The following is a 25,195-nucleotide window of genomic DNA, read 5'->3' as shown; positions in this document are numbered from 1 at the left end:
CACGGCCGAGTGGATGCAGCCATGTATTCTCACGTTGTTCTCCACCTAATTCCTGCAAGCAGCGAACCAGAGACATACATCATATTTGGTTATTATCGTCAGTGTTCAAGGGTGTTCCACATTTGCATGAGGTTTTAACTGAAAAAGCTATCTTAAAGATTGTTCGGTGCAGTTCACAGCCCCGCTCTTCTCAAGACCCCAGCTCTTTTGGTTTCCGAGCTACACGCCGGTGAAGATGTGCAGGCTTTTCCGTGGAGACTATTTCAAGGTCATCCAGACACTCTTGACGCCAATACAAAGTCATTTAAATCCTGCCATTCGGTTGCACATGCGGCGATAAAGGCCAAAAACATAATTGTCAAGTCGTCTACATCTGGCATTCGTGAGCGTCATTTTCTTTATATTATATGAAATTATACGTCATTTTCATCTCATTATAACGGCCGTCCATTGGCTCTCAATTAATGTTGTGCAAGGTGCGATGTCATAATCAAATATTGACGTGTCTGGGATCGTATTTATTAAACAGAGAAATTTTATGGTTTTCAGGGTTTTCCACCCAGAAGTACACCAATTAAAATGAGCACGTTTTATGATATCTGATGCTTGCTTCGATATCTCCAAGTGTGGAGCATTCCCTTCAAGCGCGGATTGGAAACCTACGACAAAAGACCATCCATGAGTTGTTTTTTTTTTCGGTGATGTGACGGATTCTGTGATATATCACATCGTCTGCCCGGCCGTATATTGTCAAATCTGTTAACCATTGTTTGTCTGCCAGCGCCGCACGCGTCTCAGCGCTACCCATCGCGGATGATCCGCGTTGCCGCTCGTGACGAGCATCAGTTTCTGCCGAGGAGTGCGGCGGCGCACGTTCGGTGCGGCGCCACGTTCGTCCAGGATCGAGTGACTGCCCGATGCCAGGGCGGGCCGGCCGGCTGATGGGGGCGGGCTGACCGGTCATCAAGAGTGGTCCGGCCGGCGGGACGCTCCCGCGGCCACCAGACGTCTGTCTTGCCGAGGTGACGGCCAGGCGACGGGCCGGCGCCGAGTGGAGCCAGTTAGGCCGGTACAACGTGACGCGCCCCTCCCGCTCCCAGGGACCGGGTCACCGCTAGGGAGGGGAGGGTGAGAGAGAGGGAGAGAGAGCAAAGAGAGAGAGAGAGGGGGAGGAGGAGGAGGAGGAGCGAAAGAGGTGGCTAAAGAAAGGATGCCCTCTTATCGGCAGAATAAGTCTGAAAGGCGGGGCGAGGCTACTCGGGATTTCGCTCTTTCGCTCTTCTTTCCTCTGCCTAATGCTTCTTATCGGTAATAAGCACGATCTTGGTTTCTTCACCGCCAGTCTTCTGGTATAGGCCTCAAGATTTCTGTTTCTGACGCATGGGGTCAGTCAACAGAGGACTCGTAAGCTGACTAAAACGCACGTTGTCTTCTTGGACTTGAGGCACCGCTGCACGCTCGACCTGGAGAAACCTAGTGACATGGCCATCCTGCTCTAGCTCAGCCAGGTTCCGGGTTAATCTTTATGTCAGCGGGCCAGCCCCAACACGTTGCTCATTTGGTCTTACGCCAAATTAATTCCGGGGTGTCCACTACCTGGCCTACTGGTACCGGAACCGCCCCCGTCAAGTCCCAAGATAAGCTGGTTGATGGACTGCCTTGACCATTCAAACGCCGGAAGCCCAGCCACAAGACGAGCCTGCCGCCAGCCGTCTCGCTCGAAGCAGCCCTCAGTATGGCACGTTGTCTCCCTCAGAGTCATATCTGCGCTGCTTGTCAAACACTGGTTGTATCTGACAAGATTGCAAGGCAGAAGTAGTAAGGCATTAGCTTAATTATTGTCATGTCATTTCCTGCGTATTGCTGCCCTTCGATAAGCACCCGGATCAAAGTGGCACAGCCGAACTAAATTAAATGAAGCACATCATGTAATTTGATACTAATTGTACATTTTTGAGGTAACCGATCAGAAAACTACTACCTCATTTTCCTTTGTATTGGAAATTTCCAGCGAAATGGACTTTTTAGATTTAGAAAAGCACACTGTTCCAGTCGAAAACTTTTTGGAGTGTCACCCGTGCGTATCTGCATAACGAGCTAATACTCGTTAATAAAGCTCATTGCCTTGCTTCTGCTTCTGCACAGTTCGCGATACCTGATATTATTAGGTCCACTTTCTCTAACGTGCTTTATATTGATGTCCGAATGAAGTGAGGACATTATGTCCGTTGAAAATAACGTCAGACCCTAGTAAGGACACCATTGGGCAATGAGTGCAATTACGCAGTTTAGTGCATGAACTTGTATCTGCATGAAATTAAAACACGCTTGAGGAATGCTAACCGAATAGTATCCAGCATCGTGATAATGGAATGGAACAGAATGCCGGGAGGCTTACCGAAATAGCAGCTGAATTTGACTTCCGACACGTTCTTCGTCATGCACTTATTCGTGATTGCACATTTGCGGTGCTTTATGGTTTAGTACGGTGGGGTCAAATTCGCAAACGTGTTATCATGAATAGGTACATGGTGATGAAGCAAGGATACGCTTCGCTCCTATTTTTCTGTTTTTTCATGCATTTAACTGGCACCCAATTTGTCATTGTCCATTAGTGTGAGCGCGGGCTGAAGGCTAATGCAATCACCATTTTAGGGAATGGAATCAGCATTACCTGTCCTCTGTTCGGCAACACTTGCATGCTGTCAAATACCATTCTTTAGCGTCCGGTCGTCCTGTGCTGGAGCGCCGCAGTGCCGGCACTGCCGTGTCCTGCTTCAGCTCCTCAGCTCTTCAGGCTCCTCTGGAGCGTCGCGCCTGCTCCCGGGCCGTGGCCGGTGCGGTGCCGCCGGCTGCGGAGCCGCCCCGCCAGGTCACGGCGCCGGCGGCCGGGCCGGGCAGCGGTACCGGCGGCGGCGGTGGCGGCGGCGGCTGCGACGGTCCGGCAGTCGCTGGACGGACGGGACCGCGTGCTCACCGGCCCCGCCATGGCTCTCGCGGCCGCGCTGCTGGCCGCCGCCGCCGCTCTGCTGGCGTCGAGCGGCGCCCAGCTCGCCTGCCCACCGGCCGACCAGGCGTTTCGAGCTGTGGACCGGATACGTGTACAGCGCACCCGGGGACCTGCTCGACACGCGGCCGGGCACGCTCCTGCTGGACGAGTGCGTCCAACTGTGCGGCGATAACGGCGCGTGCCGTGGACTCAACTACGAGACCGGACTCTGCGTGCTCTTCTCCTCCAGCGCCGAGCAGTTTCCGGGTGAGAGGCAGCCCCCGCCAGCCAGCCCCCGCCAGCCAGCCGGCCGCCCCCAGGGCCCGGGGACGCGGCGACGGCCGCGGCAGCCCGCCGTCTCGGGCCGTGCTGGCTTCTCAGCTTTGACTGCTCCCCTCCGGCAGCATTTGCACACAATGCGATCATAGTCTTTGGTCATTTTCGCATGCTCACAAAACAACGTGCCGTTAACTTGGTGCGAGGAGAGATATCTCCACACCGGCGCTTTGATGGGCATTTGTCTCCATTGTTTTAGTACAGCAAGGCATCGTTAAGACGCTGCATGACAAATCTGTAACAGCACAGGAAGAAAAACGATCATTTCTTTTAGTATTTCAGGACGCAGTGTCGGGTAAGGCTGTTCCATTGCCATTACAACGTTTGCGTGGTCATCTTTGCCCATGCGGCTTGTTTTTTTTTACTTATGATAAAGTCACCTATCTTATGTCAGTTCAGGCATATATTGACCTTCAAATGTATTTTGGCACTCGGGTTGCAGTGATATGCATGCGTGTATTTTTCATTTCTTGCTAAGGATGTTGCCGATACATTGTCCCAGGCACTTTTCAGCAATGGTAGTTATACCGCGCGGAATCGTTAGAACATCAAAGCTATGTGGCAGTCGATGAAGGAGCAATATTTGTCTGATCTTTGTGTGTTTGATCCCCGGAGCTTGTCACAATTCATAGTTTGAGCATCTTATTTAACCAAGAACAAGCAGATTTAGGGAGCCGTAAGGCGGTCTTGACTTGAACTGTTTCATGCACGCCATGTGAGGAAGCGTTGGAAGTGACTAGTCGCCAGCCAGTAACAGCGGTCGGCGATATTAAGTGTGTCCTCTTTTTAACTCGGCGAGTTCCACCCATATCCGAGAAGATGAAGTGATAAACCATGTGGCGCCAAATCACTTTTTAAAAAAGCTGCTTTCTTTTCGGAAATTTATCAAATTTTTTGGGCAATTTTCATGACCAGTTATTTATCTTAGTGCCAGATCTCACTACTCGTGCACCAGAGTTTCGTTCATGGCTGTCAAATAACGACACACACATAAACATGCCATTTAAAGAAAATGACAATTACCTGTGTCTGACGGAAAAAGGACAACAATAAGTTCATTGGTGCGCTGAGTTTCGCAATGAATCGGGCCCACTCCTCGGCGAAAAGAAAGCATGGGCGGAGACGAAGCATGGTCTCAGCAATGCCCAACACCACCTTACGCAGGTAATAACTAAGTCAAAAGTGACCTTAAGCTTATAAGGCACCTCTGGAAAACGCTCTTCGGTGGATGCTGTGATTCCAGCCGTATGCCCACCCTCCCCCCGACCTGAAAGGCCACTGAATACTGACTGGGAGGAGTAAAGATGCGACATGCTCTAAAAGCCCGCTATCGACACTTAAGAAGCACCAGTCTATGATGTGTTTCAGCTTAAATCCCGCAATATTTGACTGGTATCTGGACTGGCACCATCTTCAGCAGCACCTATCGCAGGTACCGATTCAGCGCCAGGTACCGCTATTGCGGAACTGAAATATTGCATCGCGATTGGCTGTCCACACGGAGGAAATAGTCTGCGAAGGCAAGTCAGGAACACTCCGTGTATCTAAGGGGGGCAGTCGTAGAATATACTTGCACTGACGGACGTAAGAGCACAGTTGGGACAAAGTCGGAATTCCCCATGGCATGTTCGGCTTGATCTGATTTCAAAAGTGGTGTCTGCAATTCAGCCAAGCGAGCTCACACCGTCGCGCCGCATGACATTAACAATGTAGCGACATTATCAATGTTTTTTATTCTTGGCTCGGTACTTGGCCAATTTGAGCGCACTCCCAAGGCATTCATGCTTCCACAAGGGTGGCATTCGAAGGTGTGCGAAATCGCATGCAACACCTTAATCGTTTTTTTACACCGCTATTCGAACGTGCATCGGAGGTGCAAAACCTGGCTATCTGAATGAAATGTCGACGGATTTGTACGAAACAGCTTCAAAGTGATTTTTACAGCTAGTGATTGTCTCATGTGCCCCAGGTTCTGTTTACCGCCTCGACCAAACATGCTCAGGTCAGCTGGCTGCTGCGGGCAGTCAGATGTGTACTCGAACGCTACGCTGCACCCAGGCCGTTGTCCCCCGCCCCGCCTCGGGCCGCTCGGACCGACTCGGCCCCGCACTGCAACGAGCGCGTGACAATGTTGTGTTTGCTGGCTGGAAAGTGGCCGGCGGCGGATGGACCCATCAGACGGCCCGGCTGCAACTGGGTCGTGCCACTGGGCTGGGCCACTTGTGTGCGGAACCTGCTGCTCGGTCCGGAGCCCACTCGCGGCTGACCCGGGCCCCGCCGCTCCGGTCGGGCCGGACGCGGGGTGCGGCCGGCGCCCGGCCCAGCGCCGCGCGGGGTCCGCACAGCTGAGGTGGACGGGGTGTCCCGCCGGCGCCGTCGCGGCCGGGCCGTTCTATTCTGGAATGTCGTTCTGAGGAGTTCGAGAAATCCTGGCCGCTCTGGCTGGGCGTGGGGATGGCATACTTGGTTGGTCTCGTGTGAAGGCCGCATCCAGGCGCAGTCGATTCGCTGCGGTGAAGTCTCGTGAATGCTGTGGTGTAGATGAGAAACAATCAGTGCAAGTTGGCCCGCTTGAGAAGAGGCTTATCACCGAACCTGTTCGTTTGGTGTTTCACTCAGATGTGCTTTCCGGATTATGCCCTGAAAAAGGTAAATTATATCGTTCCCAATCTCGGGGGGCAGCTGAGACCATTACCTGGCGTTCTTTACCAGATATGTTTCGGCGATTGAACACTGATGAAATGTTTATTGCGACTGTGCCGGTACACTTATACGGTTGAAACCCAGGGAGTGAAGAAAGCAGAATGATAACGCGAAAAGGAGCACGAGAATTAGACGGTAGGCAGGGTCCGGTACCGTGTGAAACTGTTCCGGAAATGTTGATCTATTCACCGCGGCCTCGCGTCCCTTTGCGATTAAGATACTAAACATTTGTCATTGTGCCAACAGCTTTGTATCTAATATTCCCTCCTTAACGACGCACCCATAACAGCATCATTCACCATGGGCTAGCCTTGGTCCTTCACACCACATCAAAGCGTCCACTCCGGACCTGTGCTTCAGTCAGCGGCCGGCCGCGGTCTGACGCCGGCGTGCCGTGTCCGCAGGCGCCATCACCCGCTCCGAGTACCCGGTGTACACGCTGTACCTGCAGAAGGTGTGCCTCAGCTCGGTGAGGAGCGTCTGCACGCGGCCGTGGGCGTACGAGCGCGTGCAGGGCCACCATCTGAACGAGTACCCGCGGCGCCGGCTGCGCGTCGGCTCCAGGCTGTCCTGCATGCAGCTGTGCCTGCACGAGCTCGAGTTCCCCTGCCGGTGAGTACATCACCGCTGAGGATGGAGTGGCAGCTGTGCCTGCACGAGCTCGAGTTCCCCTGCCGGTGAGTACACCACCGCTGCGGCTGGAGTGGCAGCGGCGCCTGCACGAGCTCGAGTTCCCCTGCCGGTGAGTACATCACCGCTGCGGCTGGAGTGGCAGCGGTACCTGCACCAACTCGAGTTCCCCTGCCGGTGAGTACATCACCGCTGCGGCTGGAGTGGCAGCTGTGCCTGCACGAGCTCGAGTTCCCCTGCCGGTGAATACATCATCGCTGCGGCTGGAGTGGCAGCGGTGCCTGCACGAGCTCGAGTTCCCCTGCCCGTGAGTACACCACCGCCTGCGGCTGGAGTGGCAGCTGTGCCTGCAGGAGCTCGAGTTCCTATGCCGATGAGTACACCGCCGCTGCGGCTGGGGTGGCAGCGGTGCCTACACGAGCTCGAGTTCCCCTGCTGGTGAGTACGTCACCGCTGCGGCTGGGGTGGCAGACCGTGACGCAGGCGCCTGGTCAGTCGTTGGTCGTGATTTCACCGTATGCTATAGCATGCTTGTAATTAAGCGGACCTGGTTCGTGCTTCTTACGATGGTGGGCACGCGAATGAGTGAAACGATGCCGGTGGGAATGAAGCACACATCGGTCTCACCGTTGTAGTACAAACCTTTGTGTGCATGTACTACGGGCATCGTGTTCCAAGAAGCCTTTTGAGTTACTCAAAAGGCCTACAAGAGGCCTTTTGAGCATGATAGACACGTGCAAACGGAGAATCCAAGCGATTAATTATGTTGAGGTCTGAAGACTGCACTTACTAGCGGGCAAACTCATTCATCACGATGGTTTGCGACGATTTTGGTCTTGGAGCAGAAGAATTTTACCCACTCTGAGCTAGTGCGTTGCGTTTAGCACCCTAGTTCGCAACACCCAACATTCCAATTGTTATTTTTGTTGACTCATATTTAAGAAACCGCGAAGCGACAATGGAAATCGTGATGCAGACACATTAGTTAAAGTCATAGCCAAGCATTGGAAAATAGTCCAAAGCTGCCTACAAAGTTATAATTGCATCGCAAAATTGTCATGTCGTGAGTACCCATAATGACATTTATAGTGTTTTATCATTTACCCTGTTTTTGTCTGAGCGGAACCAAGGGCATTGTATTTGCCGGTCCAGGGCCGTGCGCACTTGGCCGTCGCTGGGCGAATGCTCAGGACGCATGGTATGCTCGTTCCGCGGTGGACCACAGAAAGCATTCCGCTCCACGGTCTTGTAGTCCTGCGCACCGCCACCGTGGTAAGCCCCGCAGTGGTCGGCGTCGGCTGACGCACACTGGGTTACGGGGCTGCTGGTGAGCGAGGCCTTCACTCGGAGGCACCAGACACGAGCACCGCCGCTCCTGGCCACATTAGTGACGGGCCAGGGGGCAGACTAAGCACCAGGTAGGGGCCCAGTCCGGTAGAAGCACCGCTGTCGGCAACCACACCGCAGCCTGGAATGTGACGTCGTCTCGGACCACGTGACTTGAGGCGCGTCCAGAAAATCGTACCCTGGGTGTCGTACCTCTGATGCGCTAGCAGGTAAACGACTGTCGCCCAGAGAGCGTGGTGAATTTTATTTGCGGCGCCGGATGAGTTTTTCATTTGGTGGTAAGAAACCCGGCGATGGTGCTGAGTGGGTTTGTCAGCGAACGGGCTCCGTTTGCGTTAACTTCAAAGCAATTTAAATCTAATTTTTTATCGGCTTACCGGTTTCAAGTATTGAATGTATTTGCCACCTCCCTGGATCATTCTGGAATAGACTAGAAGCACCAGCATCGTTCGCCCAGGCCCGTGTCGTCCTCAGCTGTTACGCGAGGAACTGTGCGCCCTGTCCCATCCGCGAGGGACAAGACGTCTCTCTCTGCCTGGAACGCTGGGTCGTATCCGCCATCCAGCCTGCTGAGGCCTGGAATGTCGCCGTAGTTTGTCGGGACGAGACAAGTGGCCCTGCGACGCTCTGTGATCTAGTCATCAGCCGGTGTCCTGGTATGTTCGCCGCATAGTTGTCCCTGCTAATGTGGCAGGCTCTCGGAAATGCTGTACAAACAGCTATTATAATGCATTTGTGATGTACGCCTCCGGCAACTTACTTGGTCATGCAGTTCCAAATAAACTGCCGGAGGAACGCCATCAAACAGCACCGCCATGGGCGCTTAGTTCTGGCAAAATGTGGATCAGAGGCTGCGGAAGCATTAGTGACAAAGACAGCAGTTTTTGCCAAGACTTTTACGATGTAATTCCCCAAGGGTCGCATTCACTCGTCACTGTACCATCACCTCACAAGATCCTTCAAACCTCACAAGATCCTCCACCCCTCCAACGGCGGCAAGCGACGTCAAGCCCCTACCGGTCTCGCTAACGAGCCCGGCCGGCCACCCACCAAGCCGTGAGCAGAGCGTGCGTCCCGTAGGACGTTGCTCCTGCGCCACAGCCAGGTCATCGCCTGGGGCATTGCCCCGGCACACGCGACACCGCGACCACAGACACAGGCGTTTGTCCTCCCGGGCTGCCGGCGCGCGGCTCGGCCGCGGCCGGGCTCGGCGCCGGTGGCCGCCGGCCTGCGTGACTGTGACCCCTGCGTGACTGCGACCCCGGCGTGACCGCGATGCGGCCGTGAGCGCGGCGTGCCGGGCGAGGCCGCCCCCGTCGCGGCCGATCCCGGCGCGCCGCACGCCGCCAGGTGGCGCGTATCGCGGCCATTTCACGCCCGGTCGTGGCCACAATGCTGGCACCGCGTCACGACGACCGACACAGCTGGCCGCCGGCAGCCGCTCACGCGCCGGCCGCCGCCGCCGCCGCCGCCGCCGCCGCCGCCGGAAGGAAGCCACTTCCGCCGTCGCCACCGCCGCCGCCGGAACGGCTGTTGTCTCGGAGTCGTGACGCCTGGGATAAGCGGACCACCGGGGGCCGCGGTCCGCTGACGCCGGCCGCTGGCTGGTCCTCGGCCGGCAGCTAGCGGGTCCGCTCCGGCTGCCTGGCTTGTCCAGTGTGCCGCTGTGTTGTGGAGCGGCGGAACCGGCCCAGGTTCTCAGGGAGGGTCTGAGTCGGTCGGGTCAGCCACGCCGAATGTGGGATACCGCTCCGCGCTCTGAGGCTTTCATTGGTCAGCGTTTGTTAGATCGACCCACGCGAAGTTCGAGTACCACCTCGGTCTGCGTGTGTGGGAGGGTCGGACTACACGGGGCGACGGTGGGGACTCGGCGCCTCGACACTAAGGCTTGGCGCACCGGGGCTGCGGACCCAGCACCAAACCAGCCCAGTGCTGAGGCCGACCAACAGGGGAGTGTTCGGACCAGCGGTCCCTTGCTACACCAACCGCGCCTCGGCCCGCCGCGTGTCCTGACTGCCCGGTCAGACCGGCGCCCCAGGCGACTCGGGCCACTCCCGCCCGCTCTGGGAACCGCTCCAGGCCCTACGCGGGCGGCCACCGCCCACCTGACCAGCTGGTCCAGACTGCTGCTGCTGCCGGGCCTGTCCTCCGGCCCACGCCGCGGTCCGCCCGGCCCACCTGGCCAGCTGTGGTCCAGACTGCTGCTGCTGCCGGGTCTGTCCTCCGGCCCACGTCGCGGTCCACCCGGTCGAGTTTTTCGTCGGCGACGGCGAGCCGGCGCCGCTCGGTTTTTAGCGGGCGGCGGACGCTCCACTCGAGCGCGCCGGCCGATCGCCTCTGTCCGACCGCGGTCCACTGGACGACAACGGCCGTTTGCGGGATGACCGGCCAGGCTGCCGGCCGTGGGAAGGGTTTGCGGCACCCGCGGCGCGCGCGCGCGCTGCCGGACCGGTGCGGCGGCTCGCCGCGTCCGCCGCGCGGCCCGCCTCCTAATTGCAGAGTGAGTAACACAGCTGTTATTTCGACGGCCGGTCGCCGAAGGGTGCGTGCTGCTGGCGACGGATGCGCTCAAGCTGGGCCGAGCGAGGCCCGTGCTGTGATTAGCGCAGTTCCGGGCGGGCGTGATGAGATGAACGGTGCTTGGCGCCGGCGCGCCACGCACGTCCCCGTGGGAATAACGCGGCGTCTGTGATGTGATTTAACTATCGCCGCGACGAATGGCGTGGTGAGCCGCTGGCCGTTGTCGCCGCCGCCGCTGTTTCCATGCATTTCACTCGGTGGCTCACAAGTCGCCACTGCTGAGTAATTCGACGCTGACCTCAAGCGGGCATGTGTGACCTCTGACCCAGGGAGGTCCTCCACCTGCAGCGTCGTCAGAGCTACTGATACTCGCTACGGCGTCTGTTATGCCCCGCCTTTAGCTCCCGCTGGTCCGACGCCCCGGTCCGTCTGACCCGCTGCTGAGCTGACTTGGTGTCTATCCGCCTCGTAGCCAGGGTTAGACTCGGTCCCAGTCTGCCTCGATGCCGTCTGACCGGACGCCGCCTGACCCGGCGCCGGTGCCGGCCGCGCCCGTGGCGCCGCCGGCCGGTGTGGGCGGCCGCCGTCGCCGCCGCCGAGCGTGGGGCGGCAGCGTGTCAAAGGTGACACGCCGTTGATTTTAACGGTGCTTTCGCCCCGTATGGTGATGCGCCGGCCTATGGTGGGCGCCGACAGCGGCCGACCGACCGGCCGTCCCTCAGCGCGGCCGGCGCCGCCGGTGTTTGGCCGCCGACACGCTGCGCTCCCCGGGGGATCGGGTCCGGAGCGGACACATCCGGACATATCCGGATACATCCGGACGGGGTTTACGGACACTGTCAGAGGGCAGTACCGGCGGACCGGCGTTGGAAGAGCATCTCGGGGCCCTATGCAAGACCACGTTGTCCTGACGCATTGTCTGATGAATGATAAGAAAGATAAATGATAAGTGAGAATGGTATTATCTTAAGGTGAGGGATCGACACTCAAGAAGCGATGCTCTGCAGCGGGACAGTTTTTTGGCGCCCCTCGCCGGACTGTCATCGCTCCCGCGGCGCTAGATACGGTCTGGTCATGCGATGAGCTGGAGAGCGTGGCGGCAGCGCACTAGCCAGAAGTGGACGCTAATAAGTCTCCTGGATAAACGATGACTGGCGGAGCGCGCGCGCCGCTTGTGACCCCGGCGTGCGAGGCGGTTTGCTGAGACGTCCCGCTAGGCGCACGGCGTGGGCGCGTCGGGACGGGCTTGAGTCCTGGCAGTTGTTTGGTGAGGTATCTGGGAGAGCGGGATGTCACGTACCTGAGCTGCTGCGGGGGTGGCGTCCTGCAGCGGCGACGAAGTGTGATCGCTGCGCTAATGTGGTGGCTTCACCGTTACGTTACGTTACGTGACTTTACGACGCGACTTGGAAATGTGCCTAACAACTAAAACCCGATGCCCGTGCTGGCCAATATAACCCGTCGCCTTCATATGAATTACGTCCGTATTTCATCCACGCTGTCCATCGCGCACGCTGGTTAGGCTCGGCGAATTCACGAGTGGAACTTGCTTTACTTATTAGTACCAATCTAAGGCACGCTTAAATCGCGAGTGATGACCACCGTATCATTGCGGGAAGACAGCTTATGCTCACCATTAACTTGGCTGACGCCGCTGTACGCGCACTGCTCAAGACAATGGGCACGGAACGGCCTGCGGAATGGCCGAGCATTTGAACCGGCACCATCACAGCCCGACAACACAATTAAAGGCCAGAGGTGGCCGGACCGCAGTCCGGCCGGAAGCCCGCCCGGAAGCGTGCCGGCAGCGGGCGGCGCTTACATCGACCAACTCCAGACGAAGCAGGTCGCCGACTTACACAGCCCGCTGGCGTCTCACGACCGAGGTCCATTGCCGTTACGTCGGTTCATGTCAGACGTGGTGAGCGCGGCGACAAACGTGGGTGGTTAGTGGGACCCCCGCCGCATTGTGCTCCTAGGGGCGTGGCTTAGACGTCACGTCGAGCAGCCATTCTGCGCAGAGAAACTGCACAACAAGAACGTTATAAATAGAACAGTTGCCTGTGGTAACGTGGAATGTTTTTCAGTTATGAAGCAGCCATGGTGCTGCAAGAAGTCGTGAGAGGTGTGTTGGACCCGCTATTTTTGTCAATGTCTTTGTTATTTATAGAACTAGCGATTCAGCGTGACGAATGTCCTTAAACTTGCAGCGTAGTGAAGTTGTTGGCAGGCAGAAGTGTAAAGCTGACAAATGGCGTCGCGCCAATTATCCCGAACTCAAGAAGTAATTCGCGGCTGCAAGAGCATCTCATAACCTGGATATGGTATCACGGCTGGAATAATTGTTCAGACTAGCGTCCTTCTTTGATGTGTTAGTATGGTGTGTGCTTAAGGACTCCATAGTGTCTGACGACGGCTGGAGAGTTGATTGGCCAACACATCGTGTACAGACATTCTAATAAACCAGACAAGAACGATAGTATAAACAATTATTCCATTCGTGATAATAATACCTCATCTCAATCCTTTAGCCATACTGGATATGGTAATTCAAAATCCCATGCTAACGTGTAATAAAACTGGCCCTCAGTGGTCAATCATGTTAACACATACATGACGGAATCATTTAGGTCCAACTCGTACAGATAAACCCACCCGCAAGTGCGTCGTTTATTTGTTCCGGCGACCGGAACTCCACCGAAGCCTGATCGGTGTACGCTGCAAGGTTGTGCTGGCGCATGCCAAGGCAGCCCATGAGGTGGAAAATCTGCAGACCGGTAGCGGCCGCATGCCGGCGCGGTCGGCCGGCGGCACGCGTCCATGACAGCGCGCCAGTGGGTCAGACGGCGGGCCCACAGTGCCGCGCCGACCGGCGACCCGGCGACCGGCGCCCTCCGACCCCCGACCCCGCCGGCTGACCCACTAACTGAGACGGTTCCCGACGACGTCGTCATTAGGGCGCGGCCGCCGGGGTCCGCTCCATTGTCGGCATCCGCCGCCACCGCCGCCACCGCCGCCGCCGCCGCTGCCGCCGCCGCCGCCGCCGCCGCCGCCGCCGCCGCCGCCGCTGCCGCTGCCGCGCCGCAAAAAGGCGGCGCAAGTCCGGTTTTTGGCGAACGGCAGAAGAAGCGGCGGCCGCGTCCGGTTGACTGACGCGCACGATAGCACCACAGCCGGCGATTTTTCGTGGAGAGGCGCGCACGGGCGAGGTTCCGTGTCTGGACGTGCCCGCTTTTGTGGGTTTTGTCTGGAAACGTGCGCTTCCGCGGGTAGCTTCTTGAGACGTGTGCTCGCGCGAGAACGGCAGCGCTGGGACGTGCAACGCTTGGCGTTCGATGCGGGTGCATTCTCTCGGGTAAAGCCAAACCGGTGTCAGCTTCATGTCTGATGTGCAAAATAGAGCGTGCATGAATCTGAGATATTACGAATTCTTTAGTACGCATTCGTGTTAGTCCGCGATAGGCTCGAACCTCTCTAGATGCTGGTAGCATTGCGTTAACAGCATGGGGCTGTGAATATACCCTGTTATCATGACGAGCCTACATACGCTGAATATGAAATGCCCACCACCGAGATCATCGACCTGATCGGTTCCTGGAAGGTTCATCTATTCGATACGCACAATCTCGCTCTCTATGCCGTCCAGCTGACGTGGGCTTCCTTAACGAGAGGTGGGAAACTGAGAACTGACTACCGCCTCTGGTCGGCCGGAATCCTCGAGCCTAAGTCACGGCAGTCACGAGCGTGCCCCGCCGTAATTGCCGCCGAGATGGATCGAGATTGGTTTTGGAGTCGCCGCGGACGGCCGGCTGGCGGCGCCCGCTCTCTGATCAGGAAGCCGCGTCGGTGTCGATGACACACGCTCGCCGCACCTGGACGGACCCGACACCTGTCGACACGAGCGACAGCAGCTGGCCCGGGCTGCCGTCGGGCCGGCACCGACGGCGGTTCTATTGCTGTTGGGGCTATACGACGCATTCAGCTGCTGGGGGAGATGAGCATCGGATGGGGTGCGAGACAGGGTGTCAGGGTCCGGCGATCCGACGGGAGTTTTTGCAAGGTCGTTGTAGGGTGACCAATGTAACGTAAAGGCCGAGTCGAGCGAATAGCATGCATATCGCATGCAGTGGTCCATCAGCGATTTAATGCGTGCCCTGGCGGTGGAAATGGGCATCAGAAATATCGATGCATCGTATCCGAAATGTGTAGCGTATTGCTTCGGAAACCACGGAGTGCTACGTTTACATCACTTAAGCTTGACCTAACTGAATAATGCAAACTGCATCATTACGTATGCGCATTTCCTTGTGGTCATGCAAGACAAGAGACACCGGGGCTCGACGCGAGCTCATGCTTTTCACGGCGTTCCTCACTAGACATCAACAGTGCAGAGATCCCAATAACCCTGATCCCACAGGCGCTCCTCTACCAGAGCGTCATCGTTGTGGGTTGGCTCGATATATTCTGCGGCTGTCTCGATGTGAACAGGAACAAACGGCGCACGCCTGGCGCGGCCGCGGTGCGGCACCTGCTCAGAATTCGGCGCCCAGCTGATCGATGGCCAGCTGACAGGACCCTCCGCGAGAGGCGCCCATCCGCCGGTCGCCGCCCGCATCAAAATGAACCGCTGAATGGCGCCCCCGCGGCGCGCGCGTCACGTGACGCCCGGGCCGCGCCGCCGCGTCGGTCACGTGGCCCGGCGCCTGTCAGTGGTGTGGTTCAGGTGCTGTTCCCGTGGCGTGCTGCGGTCTGAGGTGGCGGCCGAGCTGGCGTGGGATCGGTGAGGTCAGAACTGGTGTTCTGACCTCAGGTGGCCCAGCTGAGCTTGACGTGGGTCTCTGACCTGATACGGGGAGCCACTGTTTCTGGCCTGGTGCCTCTACAAGTTAATCTCAGGCCCATACACTGACCCATATACTCATGTCTATAACAATTCTGACTTGGTACTATGACCCCAACGACCTGTTGCACTGAGAGCATCCGGTGTGATACACGGACCGGAGCTTGTACGCCGACCGGACGTTCTGACCCGCTGCTGCACCCTGTCCGAGCACGCCCGCTCGTCCGCCTCGACCCCCTGACCTGCTCCACCCGTCCGCACGGTCGCCTGACCTTGCCATGCGCAGGGCCACCCGTCGGCCGCCACTCCGGTCTGGTAACTACAGTTAGCTGGACCGGTGCCGGCCGTGCCTATCGCGTCAAGCCCACTTCAACCAGCCGCTCCCGCGCGCGCCCGGCCCGAGGCCGGCGACCGGGCACGGCGCAGAGGCACACCCCGGGCCGCCGCGCTGAACGCCGCTCTCCGGCCGAGCTGCCCGTGTCTGCAGAGGCAGCCGCGCCAGGCGCAGAGGCGGCGACATGTTCTGGTCGGCTTCGACGGACGTGTGGATTAGTTCGCCTCCTAATGCCTTGCGTCAATTGCCGTCAGTTAAAGCACCGACACCTGTAATCGAGTGGTGTTGTATGTCGTCGAGTGCCGAAAAACTCACCGATCTCTGCGGGCACTGCTGAGCGTCCGCTGTGTCAGCCATCGGCACGACTTGCAATTCGCCTCCAGTCCTCTCGTCACGCTTGAACGCGCTGCCCTCCCTTGGACTGGACACAGACCTCGGTCGAGCTCGGTCGCACCGCTAGTTTGCAGGCTGCGGTCCGACCGACGCCGGGGCCCCAGCGCCCGCCCGCGCCGCCTCACGTGCGCACGGCGGCTGCCGGGACACGCGACGGGTCGTGACACTGCGGCGGTCGTCCGGTCCGCGGCGCGCTGGGTCGGGGCGTGTCGGCTGCCCAGCTGCGCTCCAGTTGTTGGTTCTAGCGGAGACAACTCCGCTTCAGGAAGTCAACTCACGGCACAGAAGACTTTGTTAGGCGTTTATGATGAAAAATGTTTATATTCGGTGCAGGGTGAACCACATGTGGGTATTATCCGTGCATAAAGGGATGTTGGGAAAAGTTAGTTCATCGTGGTCTGCTTCAATTAAGCTCGAATTTTGCTAATCTCGACGGTGACACATCTATGGACATTGGATGTACTCCATCAACAGTACCTACATAATACGAGTTGGCCGAGGTACCGAGCTGCACGTCTGGGAATCAGAGTCACCGGGCTCAGTTCCCCCAGACCCCGCTTCTCCTAACACGCTGAGAGACAGGCGACACTATATATATATAACCTCAACACCTGAGAGCGTAGTAAAGCTTCGATGCCACACGACTAGATTGGCCGGATGTAGGTCGGATTACACCATCCCCACACCTATCTCACGCGGATCTTCATACCCCAGCGCTGATGCCCTGCCTTCCTGGATCGCCGACAAAGGCAGCCCAGTAGCCCAGTCAACGCCAGGCATTAGCCGGCGCCGGGATCAATTCCACGCCGGCAGCCCCGCGGTGCAATTACGCTGTAATCGCGGCGGCGCTCGGGTCAGCTGCCATGTGAGTAGGTCGCAGGCAGCCAGGGGTCACAGACGCCGACCTCAGCTGGTGACGTCACCGAGGAATGTACTCACGACGGCCGCTAGCCGGACGGCGTCATTATAACACCACTCCGGCACAATTATATCATAAGTCCTCACCCGCCAGCAGTGCGGAGGCATTGGCTAGCGTCTCGGAGCCTTCCGATCACCAGGGCACACGGCAGCAGCGGACCGGACTGCTTTGAGGATTCTCAGCCAGTTCCGTTCTCGCGCGGACAAACTCCGCGGCCGTACCGGAGCGTGCGACATCCGAATCGAGCCACTCGCCATTAACAATCGTCCGCTATCAATTCACCGTTCAGCTCGATTTACGGGCATGCTTCTCGGCGGGCCTGCCGCGGGCGCGGGCCGCCGCGGGGCCCCGTTCGCACCGTCTCGGGCGGCGCCGGCTTCGGCGCGTGCGAGACGGCCCCGCTCGTTTGTCAGGCAGCCGGCGGCGGCGGGCCGGCGGCGGCCGCTGCGCGCAGGTGGCACGCGCCGCCGCCGGCGAACGGGACCCGCCGCGCGGCGCCGCCCCGGCCGTGAAATTCGGACAGTTAGCGCGCCGGCCCGGCCCGACCGAGGCGGCGGCGGCGGCGGCGGCGGCGGCGACGGGAGGGAGGCAGTCACGGCGCGACGGTTCGGAGACACCTGTGGGCTGAGGCGGGACAGGACGCTCCGGCCTGGTCAGCGCGCCAGTTCGGCCCGACCAGACGGAGACGAAGTCCAGGCGCTGCGGCCGTACCGGCAGGCCTGCCCTGGCTAGTACACCCCGGGCGGGGCGACGGGCCAGTGTGAAGGGGTGGGTGACAAACTTCGGCCGGAACTAGCGCTCCTCTCCCGCCTCCGTCGGCTGATTGTGCTCCAGCGCCTCTCTTGAACATAAGGAGGAAGTCAGCATCATTCGTGGGGCCTCCGTTACGAGGCTTGTTTCATGTTCCACGGGTGTCGATTTTGATTCCTTTGTGAGGGCCCTGCCTCCCCCCCCCCTCCAATGTTGAGTTGTTTTGTTTCTCTCTCCTCCCTTCCTTTCTCTCCGTTTTGTTTCCTTCTCCCCTCCCCGAATGTTTTCGGCTGGGATACTAAAAAAAAAAAACGTTGGTAAAAATTATCTTGACACAAAGACTCTCTTCTCCAATCTTTCTGCGTAGTGGCATTTCGTACCACTCTCATGACAAAAAGTCATGGTTGCTCTCACCACAATATACAAATCGTAACAGCTGAGCGGATAAACGATGCTGTAAACTTCGTATGCCTAGCGCCATAAGACACGCAATGGTTTGTGAAGTTAAAGCGAACAGTTCTGGAATATGGGGGTGACCTAAGTCTGTCATGGCTAACCCTGCCCTCGTCCCCGCCAACCAAAATGCGTGCCGCCTCCCACGACCGCCATAGAAGAGCGCCATCGGCGCCCTAAGGTGGCCACTAAAGGGTACCTTCACGTGCCGATCAGAAGAGACGCGTGCGTCCAGTGCCTGCTCCCTGGATCCACCCTTGCGTGACTTCTATACTGTTTAAATTAAATACTTTTATAATCATATACAGATTAAAAACATATTGCTTTTAATCAAATTAAAGTGGGCTAAATTCGATGAGAAAAAAATGGGTGGGGAAGGTAGGTTGAAGGGCCTTTGGTTCGTCCCCCCCCCCCCCTCCCAATGATTTGCTGAAATGGTCCGTTTGATAGTTAGGAGTGGTAGAACACACTTAATAATCTATTGAGCACAGGGTAGGAAATGCTGAATTCAGATTCTACATCATATTAAGAAATAACAAAAATTATACATTTGCCTTTACACCAACAGAGCGCTTTTTCCATTTTCTTAAGTCCTGCACAGTGGTTTTGGCCGTACAAAATGAAAACACTGATGAAACGCACGCCTGAATGTGTTGTTTGTTTTTTGGTTCAATCATCTTTATCATTGAAATGAATTCTCCCGCCACATTTCATAATTTCTCTAAGAGTGCTTAACAAAATATTTTATTACACTCGGCCTACTCAGCACAGCGTTGTTTTGTACCGGACTCGAGCACAGCTAAACAGCTAACAGCTTACGTGGCTGTTCACAGCCCTTGAATTGTTTTCTGCGTCTGGCGACGGCACGCATGCGGGATGACATTCCCAAGCAAGCACAGCCAAAACGCTGCTTCCCTCTCCACCTGCCCTGGTTGGCTCCGACCGTTGTCCATAAATTAGGCCGGCCGTCACCGTGTCCCCATCGCGGCTCGTCTTTGTCGGGCCGCACCACTCCCGAACGACGTAACGCAGCGTCGTTACCGTGGTGTTGAAAGGCACCGCCACCGCCAATTAGCTGGCGGCGTGACCGGCCGGCTGTGGGGCCATGGGACGGCAGCGGCCCGCTGTTCCTGTACTGAGCGGCCGACCCGCGGCCTGCTGTGGGTCCATGGGACGGCAGCGGCCCGCTGTTCCTGTACTGAGCGGCCTGCTGTGGGTCCATGGGACGGCAGCGGCCTGCTGCTCCTGTACTGAGCGGCCGACCCGCGGCCGGCTGTGGGGGCCATGAGACGGCAGCGGCCCGCTGCTCCTGTACTGAGCGGCCGACCCGCGGCCGGCTGTGGGTCCATGGGACGGCAGCGGCCCGCTGCTCCTGTACTGAGCGGCCGACCCGCGGCCGGCCGGGGGGTCCAGGACGCCGGCAGTCTCACCGGCCATGATCGTCCGGGGCTGTCCGGTGTCCGGTGTCCTGTGTCCTGTGCCTTGTGTCCTAGACTGTGTCGTTCGAACCGTCACGCCGAGCCGTGTTTTGTGCATGACTGTCTTACGATGCATTGATATGCTTGTTCAGGCCAGTCTCGGGCCTGCCGGCTGTGTTTGCCTGGACCCGTCGCACCGGGGTCGGCTTTGTGTGTCCAGCTCCTGCCCGGGTCACGGTGAGGGCGGCCCGGCCAGCGCGAGCCGATAATAGCTGGGCGCCCTAATGGGATACTTTGCCCCGCGGATGGGGATCGGTTAATCGGGTGAGCCTCTGATAGAGCCGCGGCTCCCAGCGATCGACGTAATTATGGTGAGCTTGCACACCAAATGAGCTCCGGGTAAAAAGTGATTGGACACGTGCAATTATGAGCCCGTGGATGGCACTCGTTGATGCACCCACACAAAGGAGGCGTTTTAAGGCATCTTGTTCAGCTTAGTACCGTTTGGTTTGCATGCATTTGGTGTACACACCTATGCATCAATGTAGGTCATTCAACAGGTTGTTTTCAAGCATCTGAGCGTCTCAAGAAGCTGAGCATCCATCATCAGGCCAATGCCAGTAAAAGTCAACTCCAATGGCACATTTCACTTGCTGAAAGGGAGATAAATTTAATTGATGTCGCCTGAGAGCACAAACATCCCTATTCATTGACAGTTTAATGTGACACGCTCCCGCACGGCAGCGCGCTGGAAAGCACTGCTGTTGGAGTCGCCGCAAGTGCGTATACTGTCGACCGCGTGGATTGTGAAATAGAGCGCGTACAAAAGCAGCCATGCAGTTGTCACGGAAGCCAAACAATCATGAATAATGTGATGACTTCTTTGTACGCCTGGTTACATAACTTGGTACCTAGGAACATCGTTGAAGTTAACAATGTATCAACGCAATGAACAAAACGCGCCAACAATCGCAACCTAACGAGCTTATTTTTTCGGTGCACCTATGTCTGACCGCGCTACACCTGCTCACAACGCGGCTGTGTCCATTAGCGGAGCGCGGGGGACACCGGACCTGGGACGCCGGGCCGGCCGCCGGCTGCCGAGCTTGACCTGACCTGACCTGACCTGACCTGACGCCGGCAGGTCGGCCAGCTACAGCGCCGCTTCGGGCGAGTGCACCCTCAGCGAAGTGGACCGCTTCACCATCCGACAGGGCGAGGCGCTGACGCCCGATCCTCAGTACGAGTACTTCGAGTCCAACTGCGTCAACGACCCGGTCCGCATGTGCGAGTTCGAGCCCAAGAAGGGCAAGATCCTGAAGACGGTGGACGTCGTGTTCCAGGTGGGCGGTCGCCTCGGGGCGGGGCGGGATGGACGTGGCACATTTGATTAGAGCGTGGTACAAGGCCTGCCCACCTGTGGCGGCATAAAAAACGATGTTTCGTGCCAGTTAAATAAATGCCGCGACCCATTGAACTTTGGGACGTTGGAAATTAAGGACCAGGCAAACTGACGTTTTTTCATGATTTCACGTCACACACAAAATATCAATCATCAAAAAATGATTGATAGATCCAACGGTGTCCGCGAGGTTTTATGTCCAATGTTTACATATATTAGCACAGACACGGCGCAACAGCTGGAGGTCACGTCGCTGGGCTCGAGAGCTTAACAGGCGCCGGTGCGACACCCCTGGCGCGGCACGAGCCGCCTGGCTCCCTGTGACGCCCGCCCCGCGAGCTTAACAGTGACCGGTGCGACACCCCTGGCGTGGCACGAGCCGCCTGGCTCCCTGTGACGCCCGCCCCGCGAGCTTAACAGTGACCGGTGCGACACCCCTGGCGCGGCACGAGCCGCCTGGCTCCCTGTGCCGCCCTCCCCGCGAGCTTAACAGTGACCGGTGCGACACCCCTGGGACGACACGAGCCGTCTGGCTCCCTGTAACGCCCGCCCCGCGCCGCCGCAGGAGGTGGCCTCCAGGGATGACTGCCAACGACTCTGCCTGGGCGCCAACTTCCGCTGCCACACGTTCGACTTCGGCGACACGGGCGAGCGGGTCTGCCGGCTCTCGCACCACGGGGAGGCGTCGCTGGCGCACGTGCAGGAGCCCTACCTCAAGATCCCCGAGGCCACCAGCTACGAGCGCCAGAGCTGCTACAACGTGACGCTGCAGTGCAACGGAGCGAACATGGTGGCCACCATCCAGACCAGCCGCATCTTCAACGGCAAGGTTAGCCCCGAGCCCGGGATGACGTCAGAGACGCCGCTGCGCTGGCGCGCCCCCGCGTCCCGCTGAACGAGAGGGAGTGCGGAGGCCTCAGAGCCGCTGTCGTCTGCTCGAGCCGAACTGACCGGCAGTGGCGGGGGCGCACGGATGGGGACGGTACGGGGCGGCGGACTGGACCTATGACCCGGCACGACTGACCTCTGATCCCGCGCCTCTGACCTCCGACCCGTCACGACTGACGGTGTCTGTATCTTTCCAGATATACGCCAGAAACAGCCCCAACTCGTGCGTGCTGGACGTGGAGGGTCAGATGGCGGTCAACTTCAGGATGGGCTACCAGGACCTCAACTGTGATGTACATCAGGACACGCCGGGCGTGTTCACCTCGGACATCATCATACAGGTACGCTCCCGGGGCTCGTCACGCGCTCGTTGATCTCACGCGTGTCTTGTCACTCGTTCGTGTGACTCTGCTCTTGGGATATTTGAGAAATCTCTTGGCTTGGAAGTAATCCATAGACTGGACTGAAATGGCTCGGGAGATCTCCAAAAGACACCTGGCAGGATTGAAATGGATTTAAAAACTTGCTGTTTCAAATGGAGTGGAATGAACTGAAAGGTCCAAACCAGGTTCAGTGCTCAATGGAAGCATTTGTACGTGACCTATTTACAGACGATTTCCAAGCAGATGAAATCTGAACAAATCTGGAAAATTGGAAATAACTTCACGCTTTTGTTCTTGGCAATATCCATGCGTAAAGATACAAATTGTGTATTTAACATGTGGCAAGACGCCTAGAGGATAGCGGTATGACCCATGGGGGTTCTTCTACCCAAAAACTTATCAGTCGTCGGTTAAAGACGCGGCGCAGTTCCATGTCACGCCCCATGGAAATATGGGTCACATAACAACGCAGCCTCTTCGCGCGCAATCTGATTGCCGCCGGGAACAGCCGCCGTGAACACAATGGCGGCCCTCACGCTGTCGTCTCGTCTCGTCCGAAGCGAACCGCGGCGTGACGCGGAATCATACGGCCACTGCGTCCGAATGGTGCGCCCAGCCGAGCCTGACCTGACCCGCTGCGGCCGCCAGCACCACGACCAAATCGTGACCTCATCCGACCTGGGCCTCTCGCTGCGCTGCCTCTACTCGCTGGGCAACCGGACGGTGGCGCACGCTGCGGGTCTCAACGTCAACGGCCAGCTGGGTACGGCGGCGCACGAGTCGGCCGTGGTGCGCTCGCCCAACGTCAGCATGAGCATCACCGACCGACAGGGCAACGACATCCTCACCGCCCAGGTAACGTCAGCATGAGCATCACCGTCGGACAGGGCAACGCCATCATTACCGCCCAGGTAACGTCAGCATGAGCATCATTACCGCCCAGGTAACGTCAGCATGAGCATCACGTCGGCAGGCAACGACATTCTCACCGCCCAGGTAACGTCAGCATGAGCATCACCGTCGGACAGGGCAACGACATCCTTACCGCCCAGGTAACGTCAGCATGAGCATCACCGTCGGACAGGGCAACGACATCCTTACCGCCCAGGTAACGTCAGCATGAGCATCACCGTCGGACAGGGCAACGGCGTCCTCCCTCTTCAGGTAACGCAATGTTCCATATGTTGGGGAATCCTCACCTCTCAAACAACGTGCTGGTTCATGGGCTACATCAATCCGGATCGTCCAGGTAACGGGCTGATGAAAATGAAAACAGCATCCTGGCCGCCTACTCTTCGGATGCCATGGTAATAATGCTGCCTAGTCCTTAGAATGCGCAGGCGGTAACGCATCGCCGATTTCGACAATCTCGGCATGCGAAAGCTTGTGGCGTGTGTGATGAATTTTGACATAGCAATCGAAACTAGCGTTTAATCTGTACTTGACATTTTTGAGAACCTCTTTGAGCTTTTAATGAGCACGTGTAAAAACAGCAATGGTTGCTTGAGTGGAGAGTTCACAATCTGCATTATTACGTCAGCTGTTAGGTTGTTAAGTGTATTTGCGGGAAACATTACGCATACAGGTAAGATATTACTGTTAGCCTAATTCCTTGTCGAACAACCAGGAAAAATAAAAGATAATTGTATGAACAGCCGTCTTAATAGCTATCCTACATATATCTCTCGTACCTCCCGATTATTCGACGAGGAATAAGACTAACAGTACTGTCGTATCTACACATGCATTCTTTCTAAATAGCACGGCAGTTTACATTGCGCAGTTGACCAACCCCACCTGCCTCAACCGCGCTGTACAGTCGAGCCCTCACCGACCGAGCGTCTTCCTCCAGTGCCCAGCCCCACTCTCCGGCATGCAGTCTAGCCCCGCTGACCGAGTTACCGCCACCAGGTGGGCGACTCGCTGGCGCTGCAGTTCCGCATCCTCGACTACGACTCTCCGTACGAGATCCTGGTGCGCGAGCTGATCGCGCAGGACGGCGTCGACTCGGCCGAGATCCTGCTGATCGACGAGCGCGGCTGTCCCACCGACCCGTCCATCATGGGCGCCGTCAGCCAGGTGGCCGGCTCCGGCCAGCTGCTCTCCGTGCCGTTCGACGCCTTCAAGTTCCCCAGCTCGGACCTGGTGCAGTTCAAGGCGCTGGTCACGCCGTGCCTGCCGCGCTGCCGGCCCGTCACGTGCGAGGTGCGCGACTTCCGCGGTGGCTACAGCCGGGTCGTCTCTCACGGCCGTCGCCGGCGCGCCGTCGCCAACGACAGCCGCAGCGATGTGCTCGTCGTGCGCAAGATCCGCATCGCCGATACGTTCGAGTTCGGCGCGGCGGCGGCGGGCGGCGCGCCGCCGGCCGGGGCCGCGCCGCCGGCCGGGGGCGGCGCGCCGTCGGCAGGGGGCGGCGCCGGCGCCGGCAGCACCGAGTGGCGCCGGCCGGACGGCCGGCTCGACGTTACGGGGCTTGCCGTGGCGGCCGCCTGCTTCGTGGTGGCGCAAGTGTGCGTCATCCTCGGCTGGCTGTACCTGCGGCGGCGCGGGGCCGCGCAGCGCAAGGTCGAGTACTACGTCAACTCGTCGGCCGTCGAGGGCGACGCGGCGCCGCGCTGACTGGCGTCCCCGCCGACGGGCGCCGCGGTTGTCGCCGAGTGACGTCACAGCACGCTGTCGTCTTGCGGCGGCCGGTCGGCGGCTGACAGCTGATGCCGCGGTTCACCGGCCTGGCCGCGGCGATGACACTCGGTGCTGTTCAAGCGTTGGAGTTCTTCGTGACGGACCTGGTGATTCGCCAAATTCCCGCACGGCAGGCCGCACCGCGGCTCCAGACGTCCGGTGCGCCAGGCGGGCCGCGCCGCGCCGCGACTGACGCCTAGAGGAGATG

At 58.2% G+C, this 25,195-nt stretch overlaps 1 protein-coding gene across 1 annotated transcript; it reads left to right on the top strand.

The window, feature by feature from the left end:
- Positions 1–1,380: 1,380 nt before the first annotated feature.
- On the top strand, positions 1,381–24,924 carry LOC119109871 (uncharacterized). Its single transcript, XM_037233623.1, has 9 exons — positions 1,381–1,385; positions 3,075–3,256; positions 6,433–6,640; positions 20,777–20,975; positions 21,600–21,863; positions 22,120–22,263; positions 22,954–23,160; positions 24,217–24,651; positions 24,865–24,924. The coding sequence occupies exons 1-9, from the start codon at positions 1,381–1,383 to the stop codon at positions 24,922–24,924; spliced, it is 1,704 nt and encodes a 567-aa protein (XP_037089518.1).
- The last annotated feature ends 271 nt before the right edge of the window (positions 24,925–25,195 follow it).

This window comes from Pollicipes pollicipes, unplaced genomic scaffold (assembly GCF_011947565.3).
Source record: "Pollicipes pollicipes isolate AB1234 unplaced genomic scaffold, Ppol_2.1 Scaffold_7231;HRSCAF=8579_pilon_pilon_pilon, whole genome shotgun sequence".
Lineage (NCBI taxonomy): Eukaryota > Metazoa > Arthropoda > Thecostraca > Pollicipedomorpha > Pollicipedidae > Pollicipes > Pollicipes pollicipes.
This window is presented reverse-complemented; position numbering and strand designations above follow the sequence as displayed.

Bases quoted from the DNA above. Each gene is read 5' to 3' on its own strand.
- LOC119109871 (XM_037233623.1), top strand. The intron at 6,641-20,776 runs GTGAGTACATCA...TGACGCCGGCAG, and splicing joins GAGCTCGAGTTCCCCTGCCG to GTCGGCCAGCTACAGCGCCG. The intron at 24,652-24,864 runs GCGGGCGGCGCG...GGGGCCGCGCAG, and splicing joins TCGAGTTCGGCGCGGCGGCG to CGCAAGGTCGAGTACTACGT.